Here is a 24,176-nt window from a genome sequence, read left to right on the forward strand (position 1 = left end):
GGTCTCTCTCTGTAATAAGATTGAGCAGAGAATATTTAAAATTTTTATTTAACCATTTCCTTATTAATAGACTTAGGATACTTCCAGTTTTTTGTTTTGTTTTTTTTGCTAATTAACGCTACGACAACCATTCTTATACATCTGTCTTTGCATGCTTGCCTAGAATATTTCCTAAAATTCCCATAAGTCTGGGTCAATGGATATAATCAATAACTTTTTTTTTTTTTTTTTGAGGTACGCGGGCCTCTCACTGCTGCGGCCTCTCCCGCTGCGAAGCACAGACTCCGGACGCGCAGGCTCAGCGGCCATGGCTCACGGGCCCAGCCGCTCCACGGCATGTGGGATCTTCCCGGACCGGGGCACGAACCCGCGTCCCCGGCATCGGCAGGTGGACTCTCAACCACTGCGCCACTAGGGAAGCCCAATCAATAACTTTTCAGTGCAGTAAATACCAGTTTGATAGGCTAAGCCTTCCTAATAAAGACCACAGTAAATAAAATAAACCAGTAGCCCAGGAACAATAAAGTCAATGCTGACTTCTTCTGCTGACTTGGGCATCCTTCTCATTCTGGTGAGCAGGTCCAGGTCTGCACAGGCAGGCACAGGGCAGATCCTATTGTAAAGCTAGTTTAGGTATGTTAGGCCTTAGCTAGATCTTCTATTTTCTCCTGGTATCAAGGGGGACTGCAGAGAGCTGTCCATGTTATTGGCTAATAAATTCAGGATAGGAAAGCATCCTGAGACTCTGCTGTCTACACTGTGAAAAGATGACCTAGGGTAAAAGTTAAAAATGTTGAGGCAGTTTGACACAGTTAGGAAAAAGCAACCAGAGGTAGGCAGTTTGGGGGATTACTGCCTCGGTCCTGGAAGGAACAGGTTTGTCAGACAGAAGCAATTAAATTATGGTTCTGAGCTTTAATTTTTGCGTTTACAAGTCTTAGCACTACTATATAAGTACATTTCCTCTTTGTATCATCATAAAAGAAAAAAGTTTTTCTTAAATCTCAAATGTGATTTCATAAAAATTGGTATCTGAAAATTCCTTAGACTACTCCTGTATTAATTTGCTAGGGCTGCTGAAACAAATTACCACAAACTTGGTGGTTTTAAAACAACAGAAATTCATTCTCTCACAGTTTTGGAGGCCAGAAATCCAAAATCAAGGTGTCAACAGGGCCACAATCCTTCGCAAGGCTCTAAGGGAGACTCTTTCCTTGACTCTTCCAGCTTCTTCTGGTGGCTCCTGGCATTCTTTGGCTTATAAATGCATCACTCCAATCTCCTCCTGTCTTCAGGTCATCTTCTCTGTGTGTCCCTGTACATCCTTTTCTGTCTCATAAGGACACTCTCATTAGGCTAGGAGTTAGGGCCTAGCCTAACACAGTATGAGCCCATCTTAATCCTTCCCCTAATTACATCTGCAAAGACCTTATTTCCAATTAAAGTCACACTGAGGTTCTTCTGGTAGACTTGAATTTTGCGGCGACACTATTCAACCTACAATTCCCAATGTTTTACTGGAAACCGTTAGGAAAATAAGATTCATTTAACAAACCTGCTATATTTACCTGCTTTGAGGACAAACTGCTTGAGGATCACTGCTTATTCTTCTTAGCCTTCCCTGCACCACTAGAATAGTTGTTGTGGATCCAGGAAATCTAATGTCTAATTTGAACTCCTGTCCTCATCGTAAAAAATTAAAAAGAAAAATGATGTCCAGAGGGGAAAAGACTTGCTTAAAGTCATGCTCATGAGCAGCAGCAGTAGATCTATAACTGAGCCCATATCCTCCCCCTTCAGTCCACACTTACCTTGCGCAATTGGCATTTGGGGGTGGCATGAATTTACCTCCTCCAGGGAAGAGCAATAGATCTTTTTTGGGGGGGGGGCGTGCCGTGCGGCATGCTGGTTCCCCAACCAGGGATCCAGGGATTGAACCCCTGGGCTCCCTGCACTGGGAGTGCAGAGTCTTAACCACTGGACTGCCAGGAAACTCTCTTTTTTTTTTTTAGTATCTTTAATTAGGTAATATAACTTCCCCCTTCCTCAAGAAAAAAGAAAGGGCTAATGGTGGGAACTTAAGCATGGTGATTGGCACAATAATTCTGTGTTTCTAGCAGAAGGGTCTGGGGGCAGAGAGCTGCAGTGGTGGTGGTTAAGGATGTTTCTTGGGCAAGCAACACATTACACGGCCCAAACGTACACTCCTCAGGCCAACATACCCAGCACAGTGTTCTATGCATCAACAAACGGCCTTGACCCTGGAGACAAAAGAAGCTGCATTATTTTTTCCAGTCCTCTGTCCAGGCTGTCACCAGCTAAGAAAAATGTAGCTACGAGTAAGGGAAGTTTATTTTCTTTAAGATGGGAGTTGATCATTTGTTTTCTTCCTGTTCTTAGCACTAGGGATGTTAATTACAGCTCTGAATACTGCTTAACGAGAAACGCAGGAAACATGTGACTCTGAGCTCAGTTAATGAGTATTATTATCTTTTAAAAATTCTGATTTCGGCAAATACACACTAATCAAGAGTGTTCACATATGGGGCTCAACCCAGGGGGAGTTTAAGAGGACAGCTCATACCTGTCTTGGAGAGCTGAATCATGAGTTTACAGTCCCATCTTGAGTCCAGTTCACACCTCTGTCTTTAGTGGTAGTTTAGAAACAAATTTCTCACATTTGTTTCTCTAGATTATTCTTTGGAAGAGCTGAAATGAGGGCAGGAGAACCAAGCTAACAAACCCGAACTTTCGTCTTCATCAGTAATTCCAGAATTAGAAGCTCACGTTTCTACCTTCCCAAAGCTTCCAGACATTTCAGCACAATAGCATGAAATGAGATGTGGCTAAAAGCAAGAAACATTGAGTGTTCCTCTTCTCCCCTTTCCTCTCCACATTGTTGTCTCCCAGACACCAGCCAACTGAAAAGGAAGGAAAAAAACACTTGGGTCATAGGATCTTACAAGATTGACCCCCCCCCAATCCTAAGCCATGGGTCTTGACACACTGCTTACTTTTCCTGGGTACCTGCTCTAGGAAATGTATGGGATCAGAGGACCCTGGACTGGCAATCTTTAGCTTTACTAGGAGCACTAATAAATTTAATAGAAAATTAATAGTTAATTAAAAAAATAAATTTATTTTGACTGCATTGGGTCTTCGTTGCTGCATGCGGGCTTTCTCTAGTCATGGTGAGCGGGGGCTACTCTTCCTTGTGGTGCGCAGGCTTCTCGTTGCGGTAGCTTCTCTTGCTGCGGTGCACGGGCTCTAGGCACGCGGGCTTCAGTAGTTGTGGCACGTGGGCTCTAGAGCGCAGGCTCAGTAGTTATGGCACACGGGCTTAGTTGCTCCACGGCATGTGGGATCTTCCCAGACCACGGCTCAAACCTGTGTCCCCTGCATTGGCAGGCAGATTCCTAACCACTGCAGGACCAGGGAAGCCCTAGTTAATTAATTTAATGGACCAGATTAATACTAATCAACTTCGGAAGTGGCAGGCATGAGGGAACCTGGGGCATAAATGAGGTTCCAAAGACTTCTGAAAAAGGACCCAAAGGATGATGGGAGGAGCCAGCAGCCCATCTGGAATGAGGCATGCTCCTGAGAACAAGGAAGTTCTTTCATGGCCTGGGAGTAAGGACTGCCGGCAGGAAAGGGAGGGACCACATGAAGTCCACAAAGCCCTTCTGTGATACACACTTTGCTGCAAAGTTTGGTTGGAAAGTGAGAGCAGGGCCAAGATTCCACAGAGGCCAGAGGTCCAGGCCAGGCCCTTCCCACATCCTGTGTCGCCTTTCTCTGAGCATGTTTCATGCACATGAGTCCCATGGTAACCCCAAACCTCAGGTTGTGAGAAGCATGTCTGTTTTAATCTGCATTTCCCCAAAATAATTTGACCATGGAGCATTTTGCAAACACCAATTACTGTTCCATGGATTGGGGATTCTGAAAATCTCCTTTTGGGAAAGGCCAATTCCAGTCCTTTTCCAAATGTTAACTCTTCTCCTCTAGGAAGCCCTCTCACTTGCTTCAACTCATTCACCTCCCCCTTCCTGTTTTGCAGCCTTTGATCATATAGGTAGGTGCCTGTATGAGTCATGTTCTGAATCAGTCTCCAAGTTTGGGGCAGCTGTATTCAGCTTGCCTGGCTCTGTGGCCCAGCCCTGATGGGTCTCCCAGAGATGACTGAGGAGAGTGGTAGGGTTCAGCAGTCTGCCTTTCTCTCAGCTACAGCCCCAAACAGCTTCCGGGAAGAGCATCACTCACTATGGACACTGTATCCTCTCTTAGAGCTAGGATCTATGGTTCCAACTTCAAAAAAATGATACTGTTCCCAGGGCACTATCACAGTCATTCTCAGGGCCCCTCCATTGAAGCAGACGGGGCCTATCACCAACCCTCGTTTATGTTAGAGGAGCTGGTCACGTTGCTCACATCCACAGTGATTCAGAGCAAGGACTAGCACGCTCCCTCATCTTCAGTCTGTTTTTCTCTCCAAGTACCGCACGACTTCCCCCGGGCATACCCACTCTCAACTGGACTCCAGAGCAACTGATCTTGGGCCAGGGCTGGGGACAAGGAGCAAAAGCAGGTCTTAGTGTTTGTGTGTTTGCCCTTGACCTGCCTTTACCCTTGAAGGAACTCCTGTGTTCTTCTGCTCCACGCAATCCAACCACCCCAAGCTGACCTTCCAACCAGTCATTTGGGGCCTTTTTCCTGCTGTCTCTTGGCTATACATACTCAAACTTTGCATTGGAATAAGATTTATTTATTTTTTTTACTTGGCAAAAAGTCAAGTGCTACATTTTTAAAAACAAAATCTCAAACAATCAAATGCATTACCCATCACAGAAGAGGGTCTGGCAACAGTACAAAACATCCTACTTAAGATTTTTTTTTTTATACAAGTAGGTTTAAAATGAGTTCTGTGAGAACTAAGAAATCTACAGCTTGTAGTTTAATAATAGAAAAAAATTAAGACAATTAAAAGATCTGTAGCATCCAGCATTTTGCTTAATTCCCTGTTTTATAGCACCTATTTCTCTAGGTTAGAAGATGAGAATTCTAGAACCTGTGGTGTATGCCTTGTACCACAGCAAGATAGGGTGGACCTGCTGTCTCCCCTCCCCACCAGCCCCCATCACCAAGGAGAAGACACTCTTTTTTTTCAATCTCCCCACTTACTCCCAGAGCAGAGGGGGATAACTGGGAAAGCAACTTAGAAATCAGAGTGCAGGAATATGACTTCCTTTCCCCAGAATGGGCTGCTGACAGAAGCAGAGTATGTGTTTAGAACGGTGGAGGAGTTTGTGGGTGGGAACAGCTATTATCTGCAACATGATGCATAAAAAGCAAGGAGTAACTGGACATCACGGTCAGTTGCCTGCAAGTTTAAAAACCTCAGACTAAACAGACAGTTCGAGGGAGGAACAAATTACTAATCACATAGATGCTTTACATGCACACCACTGTTGGCTGTAGGCCACCTCATCGCCATCCCAGGGCTGAGCCAACAGAGTGGCTCCACTGCACTAAGAAAAACAAACATTACACACAGGAAGCACTCACTACACACAGATAAATCCCCTGTTCACCCCCACCCTCCAGAACTGAACCCAATTTAGAAAACAAAAGCAAAATCCATCGGGGAGATTAGAAGAAGGGCAAAGAAGTTTCTCCCCAAAGCCAAGGGGACCGAGTATGTGAATTTTAGCAGACTTGAGGCCCCCAGCTCCAGGCCCCTGAGAAACCAGATCAGGTCTTATTTGAGAGGAGGGAGAGGGAGGTTTGGATGTAGATTCTTTTTACGAAGTCCTACCAAGGCTTCTGTAGCCTCCAGAGCTGCATCTTGGATGGAGACCCTGATGTTTTGGGGGGAGTGGCCATTGATTTAACCAGATGGGAAACTGAAGTGGAAGTGACACATACACAGAAATGTTTTCACCTGGGGGACACACAGATGGGAAGGCAGGTGGGAGATGGATTACTTTGGAGTCCTGGCATGAGTCCCCAGGAAGCTTTCAATCTAACTCAAAGGGTTTCCTACTGGTGATTTGTTTTCCTTTCTATTTTTACTTCCTATAATCAGTGTTGTTAGACTTTACAAAACAAGATAAAAACTAGTCCCAAAGCTGGACTCTGTGAATATAGTTGTTTCTTTTATAAATATTTTAATTACAGTAATCCTCACTCCAGATAATTTCAGTGACAAACGGTACTCGCAGGCACACAAGTTCTCACTCACTCACACTCACACACACACACACACACACACACAGCCCCCAAACTTTCACAGAAAGTCTGACAGCAACCATATAATTATAAAGGAGCCCCACCTCTCAAGAGTGAAGTAAGGGTGAGAATGACTATGTCAACCTAAAGAAGCCAGAGGGGAGACTGTGTGTCACTTAAAAAAAATATATAAACAGGAATTAACAATGTCTGATTGAGAAGCCAGAAAGAAAAAAGATAGTAAAGTAAAATTCTGCTTACCAAAAGGGAAAAAAGGAAAAAAAAGAGAGAAAACCCTTTAGATTTCTGTACAGAGGTTCTTCCTGTCAAGTGCCTAAACCATAGGTAAACTCTGGCATTCCCACTAAAATATGAGGGACTCACACCACTGGAAAAAAATCAAAATAAGAAATGGAAACTGAGGATGGAAGTTAGTGAATTTCTGTGCATTCTGGGAGAGACTTAGTTGCCGTTAACTCCAGAGCCCAGCGTAGTTTCCATGGAGTCCTGAAGGGAGGGGTCCTCCTGCCACGAAGAGCTTCGTTCCAGACGAGTCGTAGCAGTGTGTGTAGACAGCGTTGGGGAAGGAATCAGTGTCCGAAAAGTAACTCCTCCAGGTTTCGTCATGATTCTGTGGGAAACAAGAGACTCTGAGCACTCGCCGTGGGGCAGAAAAGGGAAACAAGGGACAAGAATGCTTTCTGGGCTCCTTAAGAGGAGAGGGTCCTATATCTATATAGGAGACTGGTGCTCAGGGGAGCTGGAGCCCCATTTTTCCAAATGAACATTAGGGAGGAGCCAAGTAGGCTGAAGAATTGCTACACAAACCGAAGGTCTTCTCAGGACTGCTGGAACCAAATGCTTTCACAATTCACTGGCAGCCTCAGTGGGAGGTCCCTCTCCTTCCAGCTCTATTATCACCTGGGGGTTATTCTGGGCCAACTGGTGTGTCTTACTGGGCCTGTTTTCCCACAGACATGCAGACACAAAAACAAAACCAAGGGAAAGTGCCTTTCTCTGCTCCAAGGAGTGTCTCTTACTAGTGAAAAACTATGTGGTAGGTGGTGTGTCAGTGGGGGTGGGAGTGGGTGGGTAGCGTGAATACAACTTTTCCGTCACTGTCCAGTAACCATGTGAGGCATGGGCTTACTCACCAGCCAGCCTCTGCCAGTCGTTAGTTTCAGATTCTCCCCTGCTAGTCTGGGCTTGGACCCATAACAAGCTGAGAGCCTCTCTTCCAGGAACCTCTGAGCTCGGATGTCATAGAATAGCAGGGAGCCCTGCCCTGTGCCCACAGTGATGATGTGCTCATAGAAGCTCACTGACCGGATACCTGAGAGAGAGAAAAGTAAAGGGCAATCAGGTCTGCTAGCCGGAACTTCTCTGACACTGAGTTCACATGGCACCCCTAAATACCACAGCGCCTTTCCCAAGGCAGACCTAGCTCACGCACAAGCCAGAGAACCCCAATGCCACACTGCCCATCCACACACTAACAGGAACCTTCCCATAAGCCTCAGAAGTACCAAATGCCTGATGATGCCCAAGATGCTTTGGGCCCAAGACCATAAGTATGCCCTGAACCTGCTTGCCTCCCCTCGACTCACTCTGAAGCCACCTTTCATAACTCTGAGTTCTTCTCCATTGTATGTTTCCAACCCGTACTGAAACTGAGGGTAATCTGCATATTTACAAATCATTACATTAACAAGGACTTTCTTGTATTTGACCTAAAACCACTACCATGGCACTGCAAGAGGTCTTTATCTGGTATTAAGTGTGTTATGAGAGTGGCAAACAGCCTAGAACTGAAGCACTCAAAGGTGCACTGTCTCTCACTGTGAATTTAAGACAAGTCACCTGATCACTTTGGGTCACAGGGAAAATACATCTGCTGCATCTGTGGATCAGATAAGTGCATGGGATGTGAAGATGTCTCTAAGTACAAAAGAGGTGCTCACTAATATCTGTGAAATCAGTATTTCCTTATTAGGTTTGCAAGCTACTCCTGTAACAGTAACCAAAATCTCTTAAAACTTCATTGCAGACATCATTCCGGCCAAGACTATTTATTCTTTCCCTTACTACTTTCCTTACACACAGTATTCTCTCTGTTCTGAAATGTATTTCAAGAATAACTGAAAACAAATCTAAAACAATGGCCAAAACTGCAGCATCTACACGAAAATAAATACTACTTGAAAGAGAAGATACTGTGCCTTTTAGGACTCCCAGGATAATGTAGCCACATTTTTGCATGAGAAGGGGGACAATGTCAGATGAAGAAGGAAACACATTTTGTTAAGTTGGACAACCTGGATTCTGGTCCCTGGCTGTTCCCCCACCAACCTGTGTGGTGTTTGGCAAGTTATTTAACCAATCTGGGTCTCAGTCTCCTCATCTATAAAATAGGGTGTAAACTGCTTCCCACAGGGTCCTTGGTAAGATGAAATGAGATGTCAGACAAAGGTATTCTGAAATCTTAGAGTACAGTACAAATGTAAGTCTCTTTTTATTCCTCAATGAAGAATGAGGGTGCCCTCAGAGAGAATATGCTATTAAAGATTGGGAGGCGGGGGGGCCTGAAGCCTAATTCACCCAGTGGGTAAGAACTAAACTGAAAATTTTCTTCAGCTTTATTGAGGTATAATTGACATAGAACACACTGCACATATTCAAGGTATACAATTTGAAGTTTTAATATATGTATATATCCATGACACCACCACCACAATCAAAATAACATATTTATCACCCCCAAAAGTTTCCTCATGCCCCTCTGTAAAATCCTCCTCACCCCACCACATCATCCCTTAGCATAAAAGAATTTTATAGTTCAGGTAGGGTCCCAGCAAAAAACTACCACAAGGAGTAGGGCTCTGTGGAAGAACAAGGAAACCACCAATACGCTGACTTTTGGTTTCCATCAAAGGCTTCTGTGGCCACACGTTTGTGTGCGGTGTGCGAAGCTTTGCTGCCACATGCAGGTATTCCATCTCCCCTCTGTGTCACCAAACACCTCCACCAGGTTCCATAAAGATCACTATATTTGTTTGGATCAATATTGAAACTGAAGGTCAAAACCCCTTCACAACGCAGCTGTAAGACTGAGGGGCACATGGGGGCCTCTTACCACTGCCTCGCTCCCTGGAGCAGACAGACTTGACGTTGTATGATGGTTGCCGTGGATCCAAGAAGGAGACATGAGCTTGGGAGCCCACTGCATACACTGACCACTCACTACCATAGGCCAGGCACACATTCTCACGGCAATATGGCAATTTGGTGGAGAGGAGCTGAAAACAGAGAGAGAAGAGATGCACCTATGGCATTACCGGAAAGCACACGGCAGGGCATTGTTCTTAGATGCCCACCTCTGTGGGCTTTCCTCATATACCAGACAAACAAAGTCACAGACAAAAAGACACGTACCAATTAAGGAAATAACATCCTGCTCACCCCTATGTATGTAAGAGAAAGAAAGAATGATGATACTAAATAAGATCTAGGTACTGAAGAGGACCAGTTAGGGAAAAAGGTCAAGCTCGAATTAAATAATCAGAAGCAGAGAGAAAGGCCAAAAGCCACAGGCTGTTTCCAGGGATAACCCCAGGGCACTAAAGCCAAGGTCCCACTCTGTTCTCTCTGCTGGGAAGAGCCACTACCCTTCTCACTGATCTTCAGGTAAAGGGGCTGATTTCTGGCTACCCTCAGCCTAACTCCCCAACTGTATGGGAGTTGTACACTATAGAAAGCACACTCGTGGGACTGCTCAACCCCAGGTAACCCCAATCAGCCTTAACCCTGGATCCTTGTCATTTAGCCAATCCTCAGTGGCTACTGCACGTAAGGGACCAAGCAAGGTCAGTGGAGCTCAAAGGCTGCTGTGACACGAAGGAAATCAATAATTCCTGGAGCTCTGCTTCCTCTTGAAAAAGAGTCTATCATAGAAGTTATAAGCAGCAAAGGCCTCTGGAATAAGACGAGGACAAACGATCCACGGGTAGGTTTAACTTTAGGTAAAAGGTGCTTGCAAATACTGTAAATTAAATCCATACCGTACATGATTATTTTAGAGATGATTAATCTTAGTTTAATTGATCTTCGGTTGCCAATGGCTCCTAACATTTAGGTTTTTCCTGCCCTCACAATATTGCAAATAGTCAATAATCCATAAGCAAATACTTAAATGCACTGTGGATTGGAAGACTGCTAGTTAAAGGAGTCTCTCAGCAAGTCTTTGCAATGTGAAAGAATCACCCCCTCTTTTTTTTTTTTTTTTCCAGTTCTGGACATTAGTTTAATCAGTCATTTTCACCTTCTCTGAAGAGCATAAAAATTTACTCAGTTTGCCAGTATCCCTGTCATGAAATTGCTGTAAGTTGTTCTATATTAATTATTTCACAGGAAATAGACAGATCTCTTATTGTTGGGTAATGGAAATGCGTAGATTATCCTGTACATGTTACTCTGATCAACTGATAACATAGTTTCTGCTGGGTTCCCTCTGACTTCTTTAAAAGACTTTTAAGAGGGGCAGGCCAGACTCAGAATTTCATGCACTATGCAATCACATGCCCAGATCCTTGGAGAATTTGTGCTTTAGACAAGAATGAAAAAGTTTAGGGAGGATTAAAGTATTTTAACTATAAGGTGAAACTACTAAGTCATGTTCATCATACCTTAGACAGTGTATTTTCAGCCTTCCAGAGATGAAAGTAGCCATCCAGAGATACTGCTCCCAATTCCTGCAAAAGCAATGAAAAACAGGTTATACTCACAGCAACTAATATATAACAGTAAGCAGGGGAAGACCCTGCAGGTTGGGGTCCTCCCATTACTCACTCCTATCTTATGATGGTGCCAGGGATTATCAGCCCATCATCTTACCCTACAAAATGCAGCTGTACAGCATATTAAAGCAAGGCTGCTTCTTGACAGAACCCAAGAAGCAAGTCCTGGTTTGAACATAGACACTCACGGTTAAAAAAGCCCATACTATACAATCATACACATGACATCCTGTTTGATAGTTAGAGCAGAGCATGCACATGAAAGACAGTTTTGTAAGTCTCAGTGTGAGAGCTTCTATAAGTAGAGGGTCTAAGCTGGGAGAGATAAGTCTACCCCTAACCCATAAATATGGATGAGAGATAGGAGGCGGCTAAGGGAACTACCCCTCAAATTGTGGCCCGATTCAAATTTTGGGAAAAGAGCCTTTCTTCTCTTCTGGCTCTGGGTCTCCATACTAACACTCTACTTAATAGCCCAGCAGTTTCAGATCTGACTCAAATGATTAAGTTAAGACTTGATGGCAGTGTTGAGAAGAGGCAGTAAAGAATGAAAAGAAACTGAATACAAGAGAGAAGAAAGTGATTGCATGTAGGAAAATCACACCCAAAATAGAGCACCGGCAGGATCACGTGCAAATGAGACAGTCAAATCAGAGTGGCCCTGGGGAAACTCTGAGAGGCTAACAGATATGAACCATCCAGAGAATACTCAATGCAAGGGGTGGCTTTCATAATTTCAGTTATAATCTTTCTCAGAGAGAGATTATAAGTAAGCATCCCTCAGCCTTCAAGAGATGCTCTGTGGGCTCAGAACTGAGTTATGTAGTAAGCTCTGACTTGGGGAAGGAGAAGGAGAAGGACAGTGCACCTCCCAAGACATAAGCCAAGAAGCTGAAGCAAGAGGAACAGGCTTCAGGGAACCTTTGGCAAGCTCATACCTTGTTCTTGTTGTTGAAGGCCAGAGCTCGGACCTTGCAGTTGTCAGGGTTTGTGTCCTCCTTGGGGATGTCCTTTAAGGCCTTGTGAGTGATGTGAGCATACACAGGGACCTGTGACACATTGTGCCTTGCGTCACTTTTGGTTAACACATCATCTGTCACCTCCCAGAGTCCCATAGAACCATCGCGTGAGCCTGTAGGGCAAGGAAACCACAGATGTCAGACATATCCAACTTTCCATGAGACAGTCCCACAGAAGCCAAATGGGATTTCTTAGTCTAGCTCTTTGTGCACCATGCTCATATGTGCTGAAGCCTGGCCAGGTGGCCCACACCAAAACAGAAAGCAGTATGTATTTTAATAGCTACACCAAGAGGATGATTCAACTGAGGTGTAGGAGTTAAAATATAACCTTTAAGTGTAACATAGTTGGTGGGACTTTTGAAAAGAGAGAATACATTTGATAAAGCTGAGTAATTTTCCAAGCCAAATGCTTAGGTCACTTGGGCATGCATGCATAGGTGATTTCTACTAGGCAATAGGGTTTGGGAACTTCCACTCTAGATCAGTGATGCTTAATATTTTCTGAGTCATGTACCCCTCTGACAGACTTAGGAATGTTAAAGACCCCTTTCTCTAGAAAAATACACAAAAAAACTACCTTGCACACTCAGTTTCAGGGAGCTTCATGGGCCTCTTGAAGAAACCATAATCCCTGAATTAAGAATGACTGTTCTGGGCTTCCCTGGTGGTGCAGTGGTTAAGAATCTGCCTGTCAATGCAGGGGACACGGGTTCGAGCCCTGGTCCAGGAAGATCCCACATGCCGCGGAGCAACTAAGCCCGTGCGCCACAACTACTGAGCCTGCGCTCTAGAGCCCACGAGCCACAACAATGGAGCCCGCGTGCTGCAACTACTGAAGCCCGTGCGCCTAGAGCCCGTGCTCCTCAACAAGAGAAGCCACCGCAGTGAGAAGCCCGCGCACCGCAACGAAGACCCAACACAGCCAAAAATAAATAAAATAAAATAAATTAAAACAAAATGCCTTAAGAATGACTGTTCTACATTAAGATGAATGCTTAAAAACATAAACAGTTTTCCTTAGGGAACATAATGAAGCACTTAAAAACAAGTCTATGGTATAGTCATAAAACAGTATATCAAGAACCAATAAAAAGAGCTTCCCTGGTGGCGCAGTAGTTAAGAATCCGCCTGCCAATGCAGAGGACATGGGTTTCAGCACTGGTCTGGGAAGATCCCACATGCTGCGGAGCAACTAAGCCCGTGCGCCACAACTACTGAGCCTGCGCTCTAGAGCCCGTGAGCCTCAACTACTGAAGCCCGCAAGCCTAGAGCCCATGCTCCGCAACAAGAGAAGCCACTGCAATGAGAAGCTCGCGCACCACAACGAAGAGTAGCCCCCGCTCCCACAACTAGAGAAGGCCCACACCCAGCAACAAAGACCCAACTCAGCCAAAAATAAATAAAAAAATAAAATAAAATAACCAATAAAAAAAATGTTTTCAAATTCCTTTCCAGTAGCATTATCTGCCAACACTCCTTTGAGACCAAAAGGTGCCCTTCTCACACTGCAAATCTCCTGAATAGTTCACGGTAAAAATTGTCTAACATGGGATAAATATCATCCAACTTGTTTGTATCATAAGGTTTGTGGACAAAGGTTCAAAGTAGAGGGCTCATCATGTGTGAAATCTAGAAAAGGCCAGAGAGTGAAGGGCACATCTAGAGAACTACGTACAGTTTATAATACAAATTAAAAAAATAAAACTATACAAGTTTTATTATGAAAAATTTCAAGCATATTGAAATGTTGAAAGAATTTTACAATGAATTGTATACTTACACCTATAGTCTAATATCAACATTTTCTTATATTCGGCATATCATATATCTATACATATATCCATCCCTCTATATGATCCCATTTTAACCTACTGATAATCCCATTTTAACAACTCAAATATGTACTGAAAAAAGACTAGCAGGATTGATTTCAAATTGTTAACAGTGACTATCTCTGGGCACAAACTGTGTGGGTAATTCTTTCCTTTTTTGTTTATTTGAATTAAAAAAAATTCTTACAATAAACATGTATTACTTTTACAGTAAAGAAAAAATTATTTTAAGAACTAATCTGGCAGCAACATGAAGACTAGATTGGAGGAGACAAGACTAGAGGCAGAGAGAAAATATGGAAGGACATTGGGGTAATTCAAAAGATAGACGATGAGCACTCAAGTAGACAAGATAGAAAAGAAATTGATGGATATAAGAGATATTTTAGAAAACAGAATCAACAATGGCCTGGTAATCTAAGGATACTGAAGAGTCTTAGTTCTCTGGCTGTGCACCTAGGTGGAAGGTAGGAGAATTTACGAATATATGTCAATGGCAGGGGGAGGTGAGGTCCTGGAAGGGAGATGATGAGTTTGAATACACTGAATTTGAGGGGAATGTTCAGGGGTTGATGCTCATCATCAAGTCTGAACATTAACACTGGTTAACAAGTATTGAGCATTTTCAATATGGCAGCCACTAAGCACTACCTCATCTGATCTTCCCAATGACCCTGTGAAGTATATATAATCATTATCCATGTTACAGATGAGGAAATCCAAGTCTCAAAAGCCTTAAATAACTTGCCCTCTGTGCTAATAAGTGGTAAGACCAGGATTCAAATTCAGATCTTTATTATCAGAGCCAATACTCTTTTTTTTTTAAATGCAGCAAAAACTACTGTTAATGGTACATCAAACACTTTTTTATAAATAATAAAACCTTGTTTATTTCCAATTTAACAAGACATCTACATTGACTTAAAACTATTTGGACTTTCTTGCTGATGTGACCTCTCAGCGTATGAAATTCCTGATTTGGATGTGAACAAAGCAGAACTGAAAATTCAAAAGAAACTTTTTTTTTTTTGGCCGTACCATGCAGCTTGCGGGATCTTAGTTCCCTGACCAGGGATTGAACCCAGGCCCCCTACAGTGGAAGCATGGAGTCCTAACCACTGGACCGCCAGGGAACTCCCCAAGAGAAACACTGTCCCCTGCCCTCCTGCACAGCTGAACGTTAGAACTATTTCCAACTGAGCTGCTTACTGCAAAATTTTGAGGCAGTTTCTCAATCTTTGTATAGTATAACACTCCTCCAAATTGGGCTCCTCGTTAATTGTCTCTGCACATATTAGTTTTAAAATGTATACTGGGGACTTCCCTGGTGAGCCAGTGGTTAAGAATCTGCCTTCCAAGGCAGGGGACGCAGGTTCGATCCCTGATCGGGGAACTAAGATCCCACATGCCGCAGGGCAACTAAACCCGGGCGCTCTAGAGCTCTTGCGCCACTAGAGAGCCCACGTGCTGTAACTGCTGAGAGGCCCGCCCGCCAGCGAATGATCCCGTGTGCCTCAACTAAGATCCAACACAGCCAATAAATAAATATTAAAAAAAAAAAAGACAGCACAGATCAGTAGCTAACACTTCTTGGGCTTCTTTCACTGTGGTTGTTCTGCCTTTGAACAAATGGGAAGGTTGAGCTGGGAGGATTTTTAAAAAATAAATAAATAAAATGTATACTGTGTTTTTACTGTCTTCCATAATTGTCAACAGTATGTCACACAGCAACTCAATCACTAAGGTAGGGAAGTGTACTAACTTACTTTGATGATTAGGAAACTGAAACACAGCTTCTTTCTGCCTTTGAACAAATGGGAAGGTTGAGCTGGGAGGATTTTTAAAAAATAAATAAATAAAATGTATACTGTGTTTTTACTGTCTTCCATAATTGTCAACAGTATGTCACACAGCAACTCCATCACTAAGGTAGGGAAGTGTACTAACTTACTTTGATGATTAGGAAACTGAAACACAGCTTCTTTCAACATTTAACAATTTGGAGAACAGAGCATTTGAAGATTAGTACTTTTACAAAGCTATATTTCCTCAATTTAGATGGCAAAATTATATATTAGGAACATCGATGGAAGGATTTTTGTTGTGTATGTTGATTTATAGTGATTCTACAGTTTATAAGGAAGGTGTATTCTATATTATCATAATTAAAGTCTCAGTAGAAGATGAGAATTATCACGAACATTTAGATTTTAATTTTCCATTAAAGTATAATTCACTTACAATATAATATTAGTTTCAGGTGTACAGCACAGTGATGCATTATTTTTATACTCTATTTAAGGTTATTATAAAATAATGACCATATTTCCCTGTGCCATACAATATATCCTTGTTGCTTATTTTATTTTTTATAAATTTATTTATTTTATTTTTGGCTGCGTTGGGTCTTCATTGCTGCATGCGGGCTTTCTCCAGTTGCGGCGAGCGGGGACTACTCTTCGTTGCAGTGTGCAGGCTTCTCATTGCGGTGGCTTCTCTTGTTGCAGAGCATAGGCTCTAGGTGCACAGGCTTCAGTAGTTGTGGCTCACAGGTTCTAGAGCACACTCTCAGTAGTTGTGGCACACGGGCTTAGTTGCTCCGCGGCATGTGGGATCTTCCCGGACCAGGGCTTGAACCCGTGTCCCCTGCATTGGCAAGCGGATGCTTAACCACTGTGCCACCAGGGAAGCCCTGTTGCTTATTTTATACATAGTACTTTGTATCTCTTAATTCTATACTTCTATCTTGCCCCCTCCCTCTCCCCCCTGGTAACCACTAGTTTGTTCTCTTTATCTGTGAATTTGTTTGTTTTGTTATATACGTTCATTTTATTTATTTTTTGATTCCACATATAAGTAGTAAAGTGTTTGTCTTTCTCTGACTTATTTCACTAAGCATAATACCCTCTAGGTTCATCCACGTTGTTGCAAATGGCAGAATTTCATTCTTTTTTAATGGCTGAGTAATAGTCCATTGTGTATATATACCACATCTTTTTAAAAAACTTTTATTTCATATTGGAGTATAGTTGACTAACAATAGTATGTTAGTTTCAGGTGTACAGCAAAGTGATTCAGTTATACATATACATGTATCCATTCTCTTTCAAATTCTTTTCCCATTTAGGTTATTACAGAATGTTGAGCAGAGTTCCCTGTGCTATACAGTAGGTCCTTGTTGGTTATCTATTTTATTTTTCTATTTTATTTTTTTATGGCCACGCCACGTGGCTTGTGGGATCTTAGTTCCCTGACCAGGGATTGAACCTGCACCCTCTGCAGTGAAACCACAGAGTCCTAACAACTGGACCACCAGGGAATTCCCTGGTTACCTATTTTAAACATAGCAGTGTGTACATGTCAATCCCAAACTCCCAATCTATCCCTCCCCGCCTGTAACCATAAGTTCATTCTCTAAGTTTGTGAGTCTGTTTCTGTTTTGTAAGTAAGTTCATTTGTATGAACTTTTGTTGTTGTGTTTTTTTTTTATATTCCACATGTAAGCAATATCATATGATATTTGTCTTTCTCTGTCTGACTTACTTCACTTAGGATGATAATCTCCAGGTCCATCCATGTTGCTGCAAATGGCATTATTTCATTCTTTTTAATGGCTGAGTAATATTCCATTGTATATATGTACCACATCTTCTTTATCCATTCATCTGTTGATAAGACACATAGGTTGCTTCCATATCTTGACTATTACATATGATGCTACTAAGAATACTGGGATGCGTGTATTTTTTCGAATTAGGGTTTTCATTTTCTTTAAATATATATCTAGCTGTAGAATTGCTGGATCATATAGTAGTCCTATTTTTAGGTTTTTTTTTTCAATTTTTTTAAATTGAAAAAATATTTATTTATTTGGCTGCGTTGGGTCTTAGTTGCGGCACATGGGATCTTCAGTGCGGCATATGGGATCTTTCGTTGTGGCACACGGGCCTCTCTCTAGTTGTGGCACATGGGCTCAGTAGTTGTGGCACGCAGGCTCTCTAGTTGTGGTGCATGGGCTCTAGAGTGTGAGGGTTCAGTAGTTGTGGCATGCAGGCTTAGCTGCCCTGAAGCATGTGGGATCTTAGTTCCCTGACCAGGGATCGAACCCACGTCCCCTGCATTGGAAGGCAGATTCTTAACGAAGGCAGATTCTTAACTACCGGACCACCAGGGAAGTCCCTATTTTTAGTTTTTTGAGGAACATTTATACTTTTTTTCATAATGGCCACACCAATTTACATTCCTACCAGCAGTGTACTAGGGTTCCCTTTCCTCCACATCCTCACCAACATTTGAAGACTTTTTGATGACAGCCATTCTGACAGGTGTGAAGTGATTATTATCTCACTGTGGTTTTGATTTGCATTTCTCTGATGATTAGCAATTTTGAGCATTTCCTCATGTGCCTGTTGGCCACTGTATATCTTCTTTGGAAAAATGTCTATCCAGGTTTTCTGCCCAATTTTTAATTGGGTTGTTTATCTTTTTTGTTTTGTTTTGTTTTGTTTTTTGTTTGTTTTTGCGGTACGCGGGCCTCTCACCATTGTGGCCTCTCATGTTGCGGAGCACAGGCTCCGGACGCGCAGGCCCAGCAGCCATGGCTCACGGGCCCAGCCGCTCCGCGGCATGTGGGATCCTCCCGGACCAGGGCACGAACCCACGTCCCCTGCACCGGCAGGCAGACTCTCAACCACTGCGCCACCAGGGAAGCCCTGGGTTGTTTATTTTTTTTTTTTTTATTTTTTTTTTTTTGCGGTACGCGGGCCTCTCACTGTTGTGGCCTCTCCCGTTGCGGAGCGCAGGCTCCGGACGTGCAGGCTCAGCGGCCATGGCTCACGGGCCCAGCCGCTCCGCGGCACGTGGGATCTTCCTGGACCGGGGCACGAACCTGCATCCCCTGCATCAGCAGGCGGACTCTCAACCACTGCGCCACCAGGGAAGCCCTGTTTATTTTTTTATATTGAGTTGTATGAGCTGTTTATATATTTTGGATAACCCTTATTGGTCATATCATTTGCAAACATTTTCTCCCATTCCATAGGTTGTCTTTCTGTTCTGTTGATGGTTTCCTTTGCTATGCAAAAGCTTTTAAGTTTAATTTGGTCCCATTTGCTTAATTTTGCTCATTTCTTTTGCCTTAGGAGAGAGAGATGAAAAATATTGCTACAATTTATGTCAAAGAGTGTTCTGCCTATGTTTTCTTCTAGGAGTTTTATGGTTTCCAGTCTTCCATTTAGGTCTTTAAACCATTTTGTTAGTTTTGCATATTGGTGTGAGAAAATGTTTTAATTTCACTCTTTTACATGTAGCTGTCCAGTTTTTCCAGCACTGCTCTTCACTGGAGACTGTTTTTTCTCCATAGTATATTCTTTGTCATAGATTTATTGACCAGAAGTGTGTGGGTTTACTTCTGGGCTCTCTGTTCTGTCCCATGGATCTATATGTCTCTTTTTGTTCCAGTACCATGCTGGGTTTTTTTTAAAAATAATTAATTAATTACTTTATGGCTGCATTGGGTCTTTGTTGCTGCACACAGGCTTTCTCTAGTTGTGGCGAGCAGAGGCTGCTCTTCGCTGTGGTACATGGGCACCTCACTGCGGTGGCTTCTCTTGTTGCCGAGCACGGGCTCTTGGCATGAGGGCTCTAGAGTGCAGGCTTGGCAGTTGTGGTGCATGGGCCTAGTTGCTCCGCAGCATGTGAGATCTTCCGGACCAGGGCTCGAACCCGTGTCCCTTGCATTGGCAGGTGGATTCTTAACCATATGCCACCAGGAAGTCTTACCATGCTGTTTTGATGACCAAAGCTTTGTCGTTTAGTCTGAAGTCAGGGAGCATGCTATCTCTAGCTTTGTTCTTTTTTTCCTCAAGATTGCTCTGGCAATTTGGGGTCTTTTGTGATTCCATATAGATTTTAGGATTGTTTGTTCTACTTCTATGAAAAATGTCACGGGTATTTTGATAAGGATGGCATTAAATCTGTAGATTGCTTAGGGAAATAGAGACATTTTAACAATATTAATTCCTCCAATCCAAGAACATGGGATATCTTTCCATTCCTTTGTATCATCTTCAATTTCCTTCATAAATGTTTTACAGTTTTCAGAATATAGGTCTTTCACTCAGAGCCAATATTCTTTTTTCTTTTTAAATTGAAATATAGCTGATTTACAATATTATATTAGTTTCAGGTGTACAGCAAAGTGACTCAGTATTTTTGAAGATTACATTCCATTATAGGTTATTACAAGATACTGGGTATAATTCCCTGTGCAGCAGTCCCCAACTGCTGGGACTAGGGACCGGTTTCATGGAAGACAATTTTTCCATGGACCGGGGGGTGGGGGGGTGGGGGAGTGGAGATGGTTCAGGCAGTAATGCAAGCATTGGGGAGCGATGGGGAACGGCAGATGAAGCTTTGCTCGCTCATCTGCAGCTCACCTCCTCCTGTGTGGCCCAGTTCCTAACAGGCCATGGACCGGTAGCGGTCTGCGGTCTGGGGGTTGGGGACCCCTGCTATACAGTATATCCTTGTTGCTAATCTATTTTACATACAGTAGTTTATATTGGTTAATCCCATAATCCTAATTTGTCCCTCCCCCCTCCCTCTCCCCTTTGGTAACCACAGCTTTGTGTTCTATATCTGTGAGTCTGTTCCTGTTTTAGAGCCAATATTCTTAAAACCTGCTATACTGTTCACAAAATGTAGACTTGGAAGCTATCAGCCTGAAAACATAGAATACTCACAGCCTATATGAAAAAAGAGAAGGAAAGCTCCCAGAATAAGCCACGTCCTGGCTCCTAACAATCACACTTAGTGCAAGTTACTGTCATACAGATAGTCCCTATAGAGGTGACATGATTCAGCCTTTGCCTTCAAGGAGCTCTCATTTCTTGGGGAGACAAATGACAGGGAATCCAAAAGCTTCTGAACCACTACTGAATAATTCTGAACTGTGACTATGCTTGTCCATTAGATTTATTTTCCCTCCTGGCTGCTTTCTATTGCCTTGCAAAGAATCCAAAGAAGAAACATTTACGTTCCCTTAGCTTTGTGCGTAGCAGTTCTAAGCATGGGCTTGGAACTCAGAGCTGGATTCACATCCTGAGTCCATCTCTCACCATCTGTGTAGCCTTTGGCAAATTATAACTTCTCAGAGTCTACATTTTCTCATTTGTGAAATAAGGCTCATAATGCAAACCTTCTAGGACTGTTCTGAGGATTCTTGAGATAACACACATGAAGTACTTAATTTAGCAACTCTTACAATTTTTTTTAAAATTTGGGAATCTGGAATGGGGGATTATATTTTTACATATACGTACCCAGCAAAACTGGTTGGCACTCTGAGCCTACTTTCTAGGCTGCTGTGGGTATTCAGAAAGCATTTGAGTATCTCTAGGTTATCTTCTCTACACTCATTTCCATGTATTTTTTTCTGACTGTTCTACCACTGGGAGAGAAATTCCCCTAATCCTGTATAGCTTTATCAACACTATATAGTTGTACAGAAAGTAACAGTTGCTGCTAATACTTTGCAGAGCACACCAACTTTTCCAAAAGCACTTTCACAACTATTGTCTCAGTGAAGCCCCACAAAAATGTTGAGGCTAACATGCTAATACACAGGCTCTTTGGAACAAGGCAGAGTATGAATAATAATTGTGCTAGTACTTCCACTTTGCAGATCAGGAATATACAAGGGGAATGACTTATCCAAGGTCACATGGTAAGTCAGGAGAAAGAGTATTAGAAACAAGGTTTCCTGGCCCCTCGCTGATGGTCGGTTTACTGGGCTATTTCCAATCACACTACTCTCCTTCTTCAACTTCTAGCTTCCCTCCCTCCCTGCCACACCAGAACTCCCTACAAAAGGGCAATTTTACCAGATACCGCCATAGTGTCACTGATCCATGCAATGGAAAAGATCCAGTCCTTGTGTCCATCCTTCAAGAGGAGGGAATGACAGGTACAGAGAGAGAGAAAAAAAAAAGGAAAAAAAGAAATCAGTAAAATAAGGATTACAATGCACACCCCTGAAAAGCTTACGAGTCTGACTGAAAATATCTTTGTAAAAATTACAATTCTAATCTCTGGTGATTTCAACCCAAATGGAATGATCCCACAATTTTTAACTTCTGTCTTGAGAAGCTCAAAGCTGGAATAAAACTGGCATTCTTGTGGACAATAAACATGGCCGGTGGACACACAGCTCTAGCATTCTATCTCTGGATGTTCTACTTGTGGTTCCTACGCACAATTACCCACTTCTCATCCCTCCAACACACCTCCTCGCACTCTCCCCTTGCTTCCTGGGAGAATATAGCTACAACTGACCTCTATGCTGTTCCATCTGTCTGGTACTCTCTTCCTCCAGACATCAGCATGTCTTGCACCCTCATTTCCTTTAAGTCTCCCTGCTCAAATGTCATTCTTATCAAAGAGGCCCTCCCAACTATCCTCTGAAATAGCATTCTCCACCATGCTCTCTCCCTTTAGCCTGCCTTTACTCTTCTCCACGGCACTCATCACACTCTGACATACTGCTGGTACATTTTTGTTGGTTTATATGCCTCCCTTCACTTGAGTGCAGGCTTCAAGAGGGTAGGGGCTTTGTCTGTTTTATTCACTGCTATGTCCCCAGTGTCTGAAACAATGACCGGCCATAGAAGGGTCAAAAAATAGTTGCTGAATGAATAACTTAATAAACCCTTCTGACTATGGGCAGTAGGAGATGTGTAACCACTGTGGTGTGGACTCAAACACCAACCCACCGCTGATGGCCTCTGAGGTGGACTGCTCGCCTCTTTATCAGACATACCCTCTGCCAACATATCTGATACTCCCTGTGGTGAGTGGAATACCAACTCTGAAATCTCCACCCCCATACCTCACCATTACGCACCCCCAACCCAAGTCCACAGAAGTCTAGAGGAAACTGTCCCTTCCTGGGGGGCTTGTGGGATGAGGACTGGGCTCTGTTAAAAAACAAGGCTACCTCTATCTACAATTACTGGGGAGACTTACATCTCCCACACACACAGGATCTAGTGTAGGCAGCCGGTAGATAGCAAGGCTGTTGGGGTTGTCTCCTCCGGTGGCTAACAGTGTTCTAGAGGGATTCAGCTCGATAGCATGGATACCACAGCCCTGCTGTGTCACACCGCCGGGCTCCCGGTCCTTCAGAATGGGGATCTTGGTGATCTGGCTTGTCTGGACATCCACTACAAACAGCTACAAGAGAAAAGGGATAAAGAAGCTGAACGCAGTTTCTCTTCAGTGTGGCTAACGCTGGGTACAAACATCCATTCATTCACTCAGTTACCCATCAAACATTTAATTAATGTCTACTACGTTAGACCCTGGGCATTATTAAACGCATGGTCAGGGCGACACTAGTCAAATGAAACATGTAAATAAGAAAACATAACAGAGATAGATATAATATGCTACATAAACACAAAGAGGAAGAAGTAAATTCTGCCTGGGATTCAAAGATGGCTTCAAAGAGGATTATGGATCTAATGAACCTGATGAAAGGTTTTCTACCAGTTCAAGCATATTTTATAGAACTCTTCTTTTTTACTATTTATTTATTTTATTTCTTTATTTTCCTTAATTTTTTTTTTGGCTGTGTTGGGTCTTAGTTGCGGCACACAGGATCCTTGTCGAATCATGCCAGATCTTTTCATCATGGAGCATGGTCTGCTTGGGTTTCTCTCTAGTTGTGGCGAGTGGGCTCCAGAGCACATGGGCTCTGTAGTTTGTGGCACGTGGGCTCTCTCGTTGAGGTGCGTGAGCTTGCTAGATGTGGCATGCAGGCTTAGTTGCCCTGTGGCATGTGGGATCTTAGTTTCCCGAGCAGGGATCAAACCTGTGTCCCCTGCATTAGAAGGTGGATTCTTCTTCTGTTTTGTTTTTTAAAGATTTTTTTAAAAATTTATTTATTTTATTTTTGACTGCATTGGGTCTTCCTTGCTGAGTGCGGGCTTTCTCTAGTTGCGGTGAGCGGGGGCTCTTCGTTGCAGTGCGCGGGCTTCTCATTGCAGTGCGCGGGCTTCTCATTGCAGTGGAGAAGGTGGATTCTTTACCACTGGACCACCAGGGAAGTCCCTATATAACTAATTCTTATCTAACCATGCATAGAAGCTTATAAACAAAACACATCAAAACCACTATTAGACATACCTATAAACATTACCACATTTGCAAGAGTGACCTGAGACAAGACAAGGTAAGAGATATTCATCTCACTGCTTATCTATTACACACACATTCTGTTTTGTGCCACCATGCCTTTG

General features: G+C 43.1%; 1 protein-coding gene across 3 annotated transcripts in view; it reads right to left on the bottom strand.

Annotated features, from left to right (window-relative positions):
- Positions 1-912: 912 nt before the first annotated feature.
- DCAF12 (DDB1 and CUL4 associated factor 12) overlaps positions 913-24,176 on the bottom strand; it is a 45,614-nt gene continuing 22,350 nt past the window's right edge. Inside the window, exons 3-10 of one of the 3 annotated variants that reach the window (XM_060155251.1) lie at positions 22,903-23,109; positions 21,762-21,822; positions 11,963-12,156; positions 10,914-10,979; positions 9,365-9,527; positions 7,386-7,564; positions 6,493-6,862; positions 913-2,921 (exon numbers count right to left, since the gene is read on the bottom strand). In XM_060155251.1, coding sequence (XP_060011234.1) covers positions 6,704-6,862; positions 7,386-7,564; positions 9,365-9,527; positions 10,914-10,979; positions 11,963-12,156; positions 21,762-21,822; positions 22,903-23,109 — 1,029 coding nt within the window. In that variant the 3' untranslated portion in view covers positions 913-2,921; positions 6,493-6,703. Of the gene's footprint in view, positions 2,922-4,397; positions 6,863-7,385; positions 7,565-9,364; positions 9,528-10,913; positions 10,980-11,962; positions 12,157-21,761; positions 21,823-22,902; positions 23,110-24,176 lie in introns of all 3 variants that reach the window. The other 2 variants (XM_060155250.1, XM_060155249.1) reach the window with 2 other exon arrangements.

The sequence above is a fragment of the Lagenorhynchus albirostris genome, chromosome 7 (genome assembly GCF_949774975.1).
Source record: "Lagenorhynchus albirostris chromosome 7, mLagAlb1.1, whole genome shotgun sequence".
NCBI classification, from domain to species: Eukaryota; Metazoa; Chordata; class Mammalia; order Artiodactyla; family Delphinidae; genus Lagenorhynchus; species Lagenorhynchus albirostris.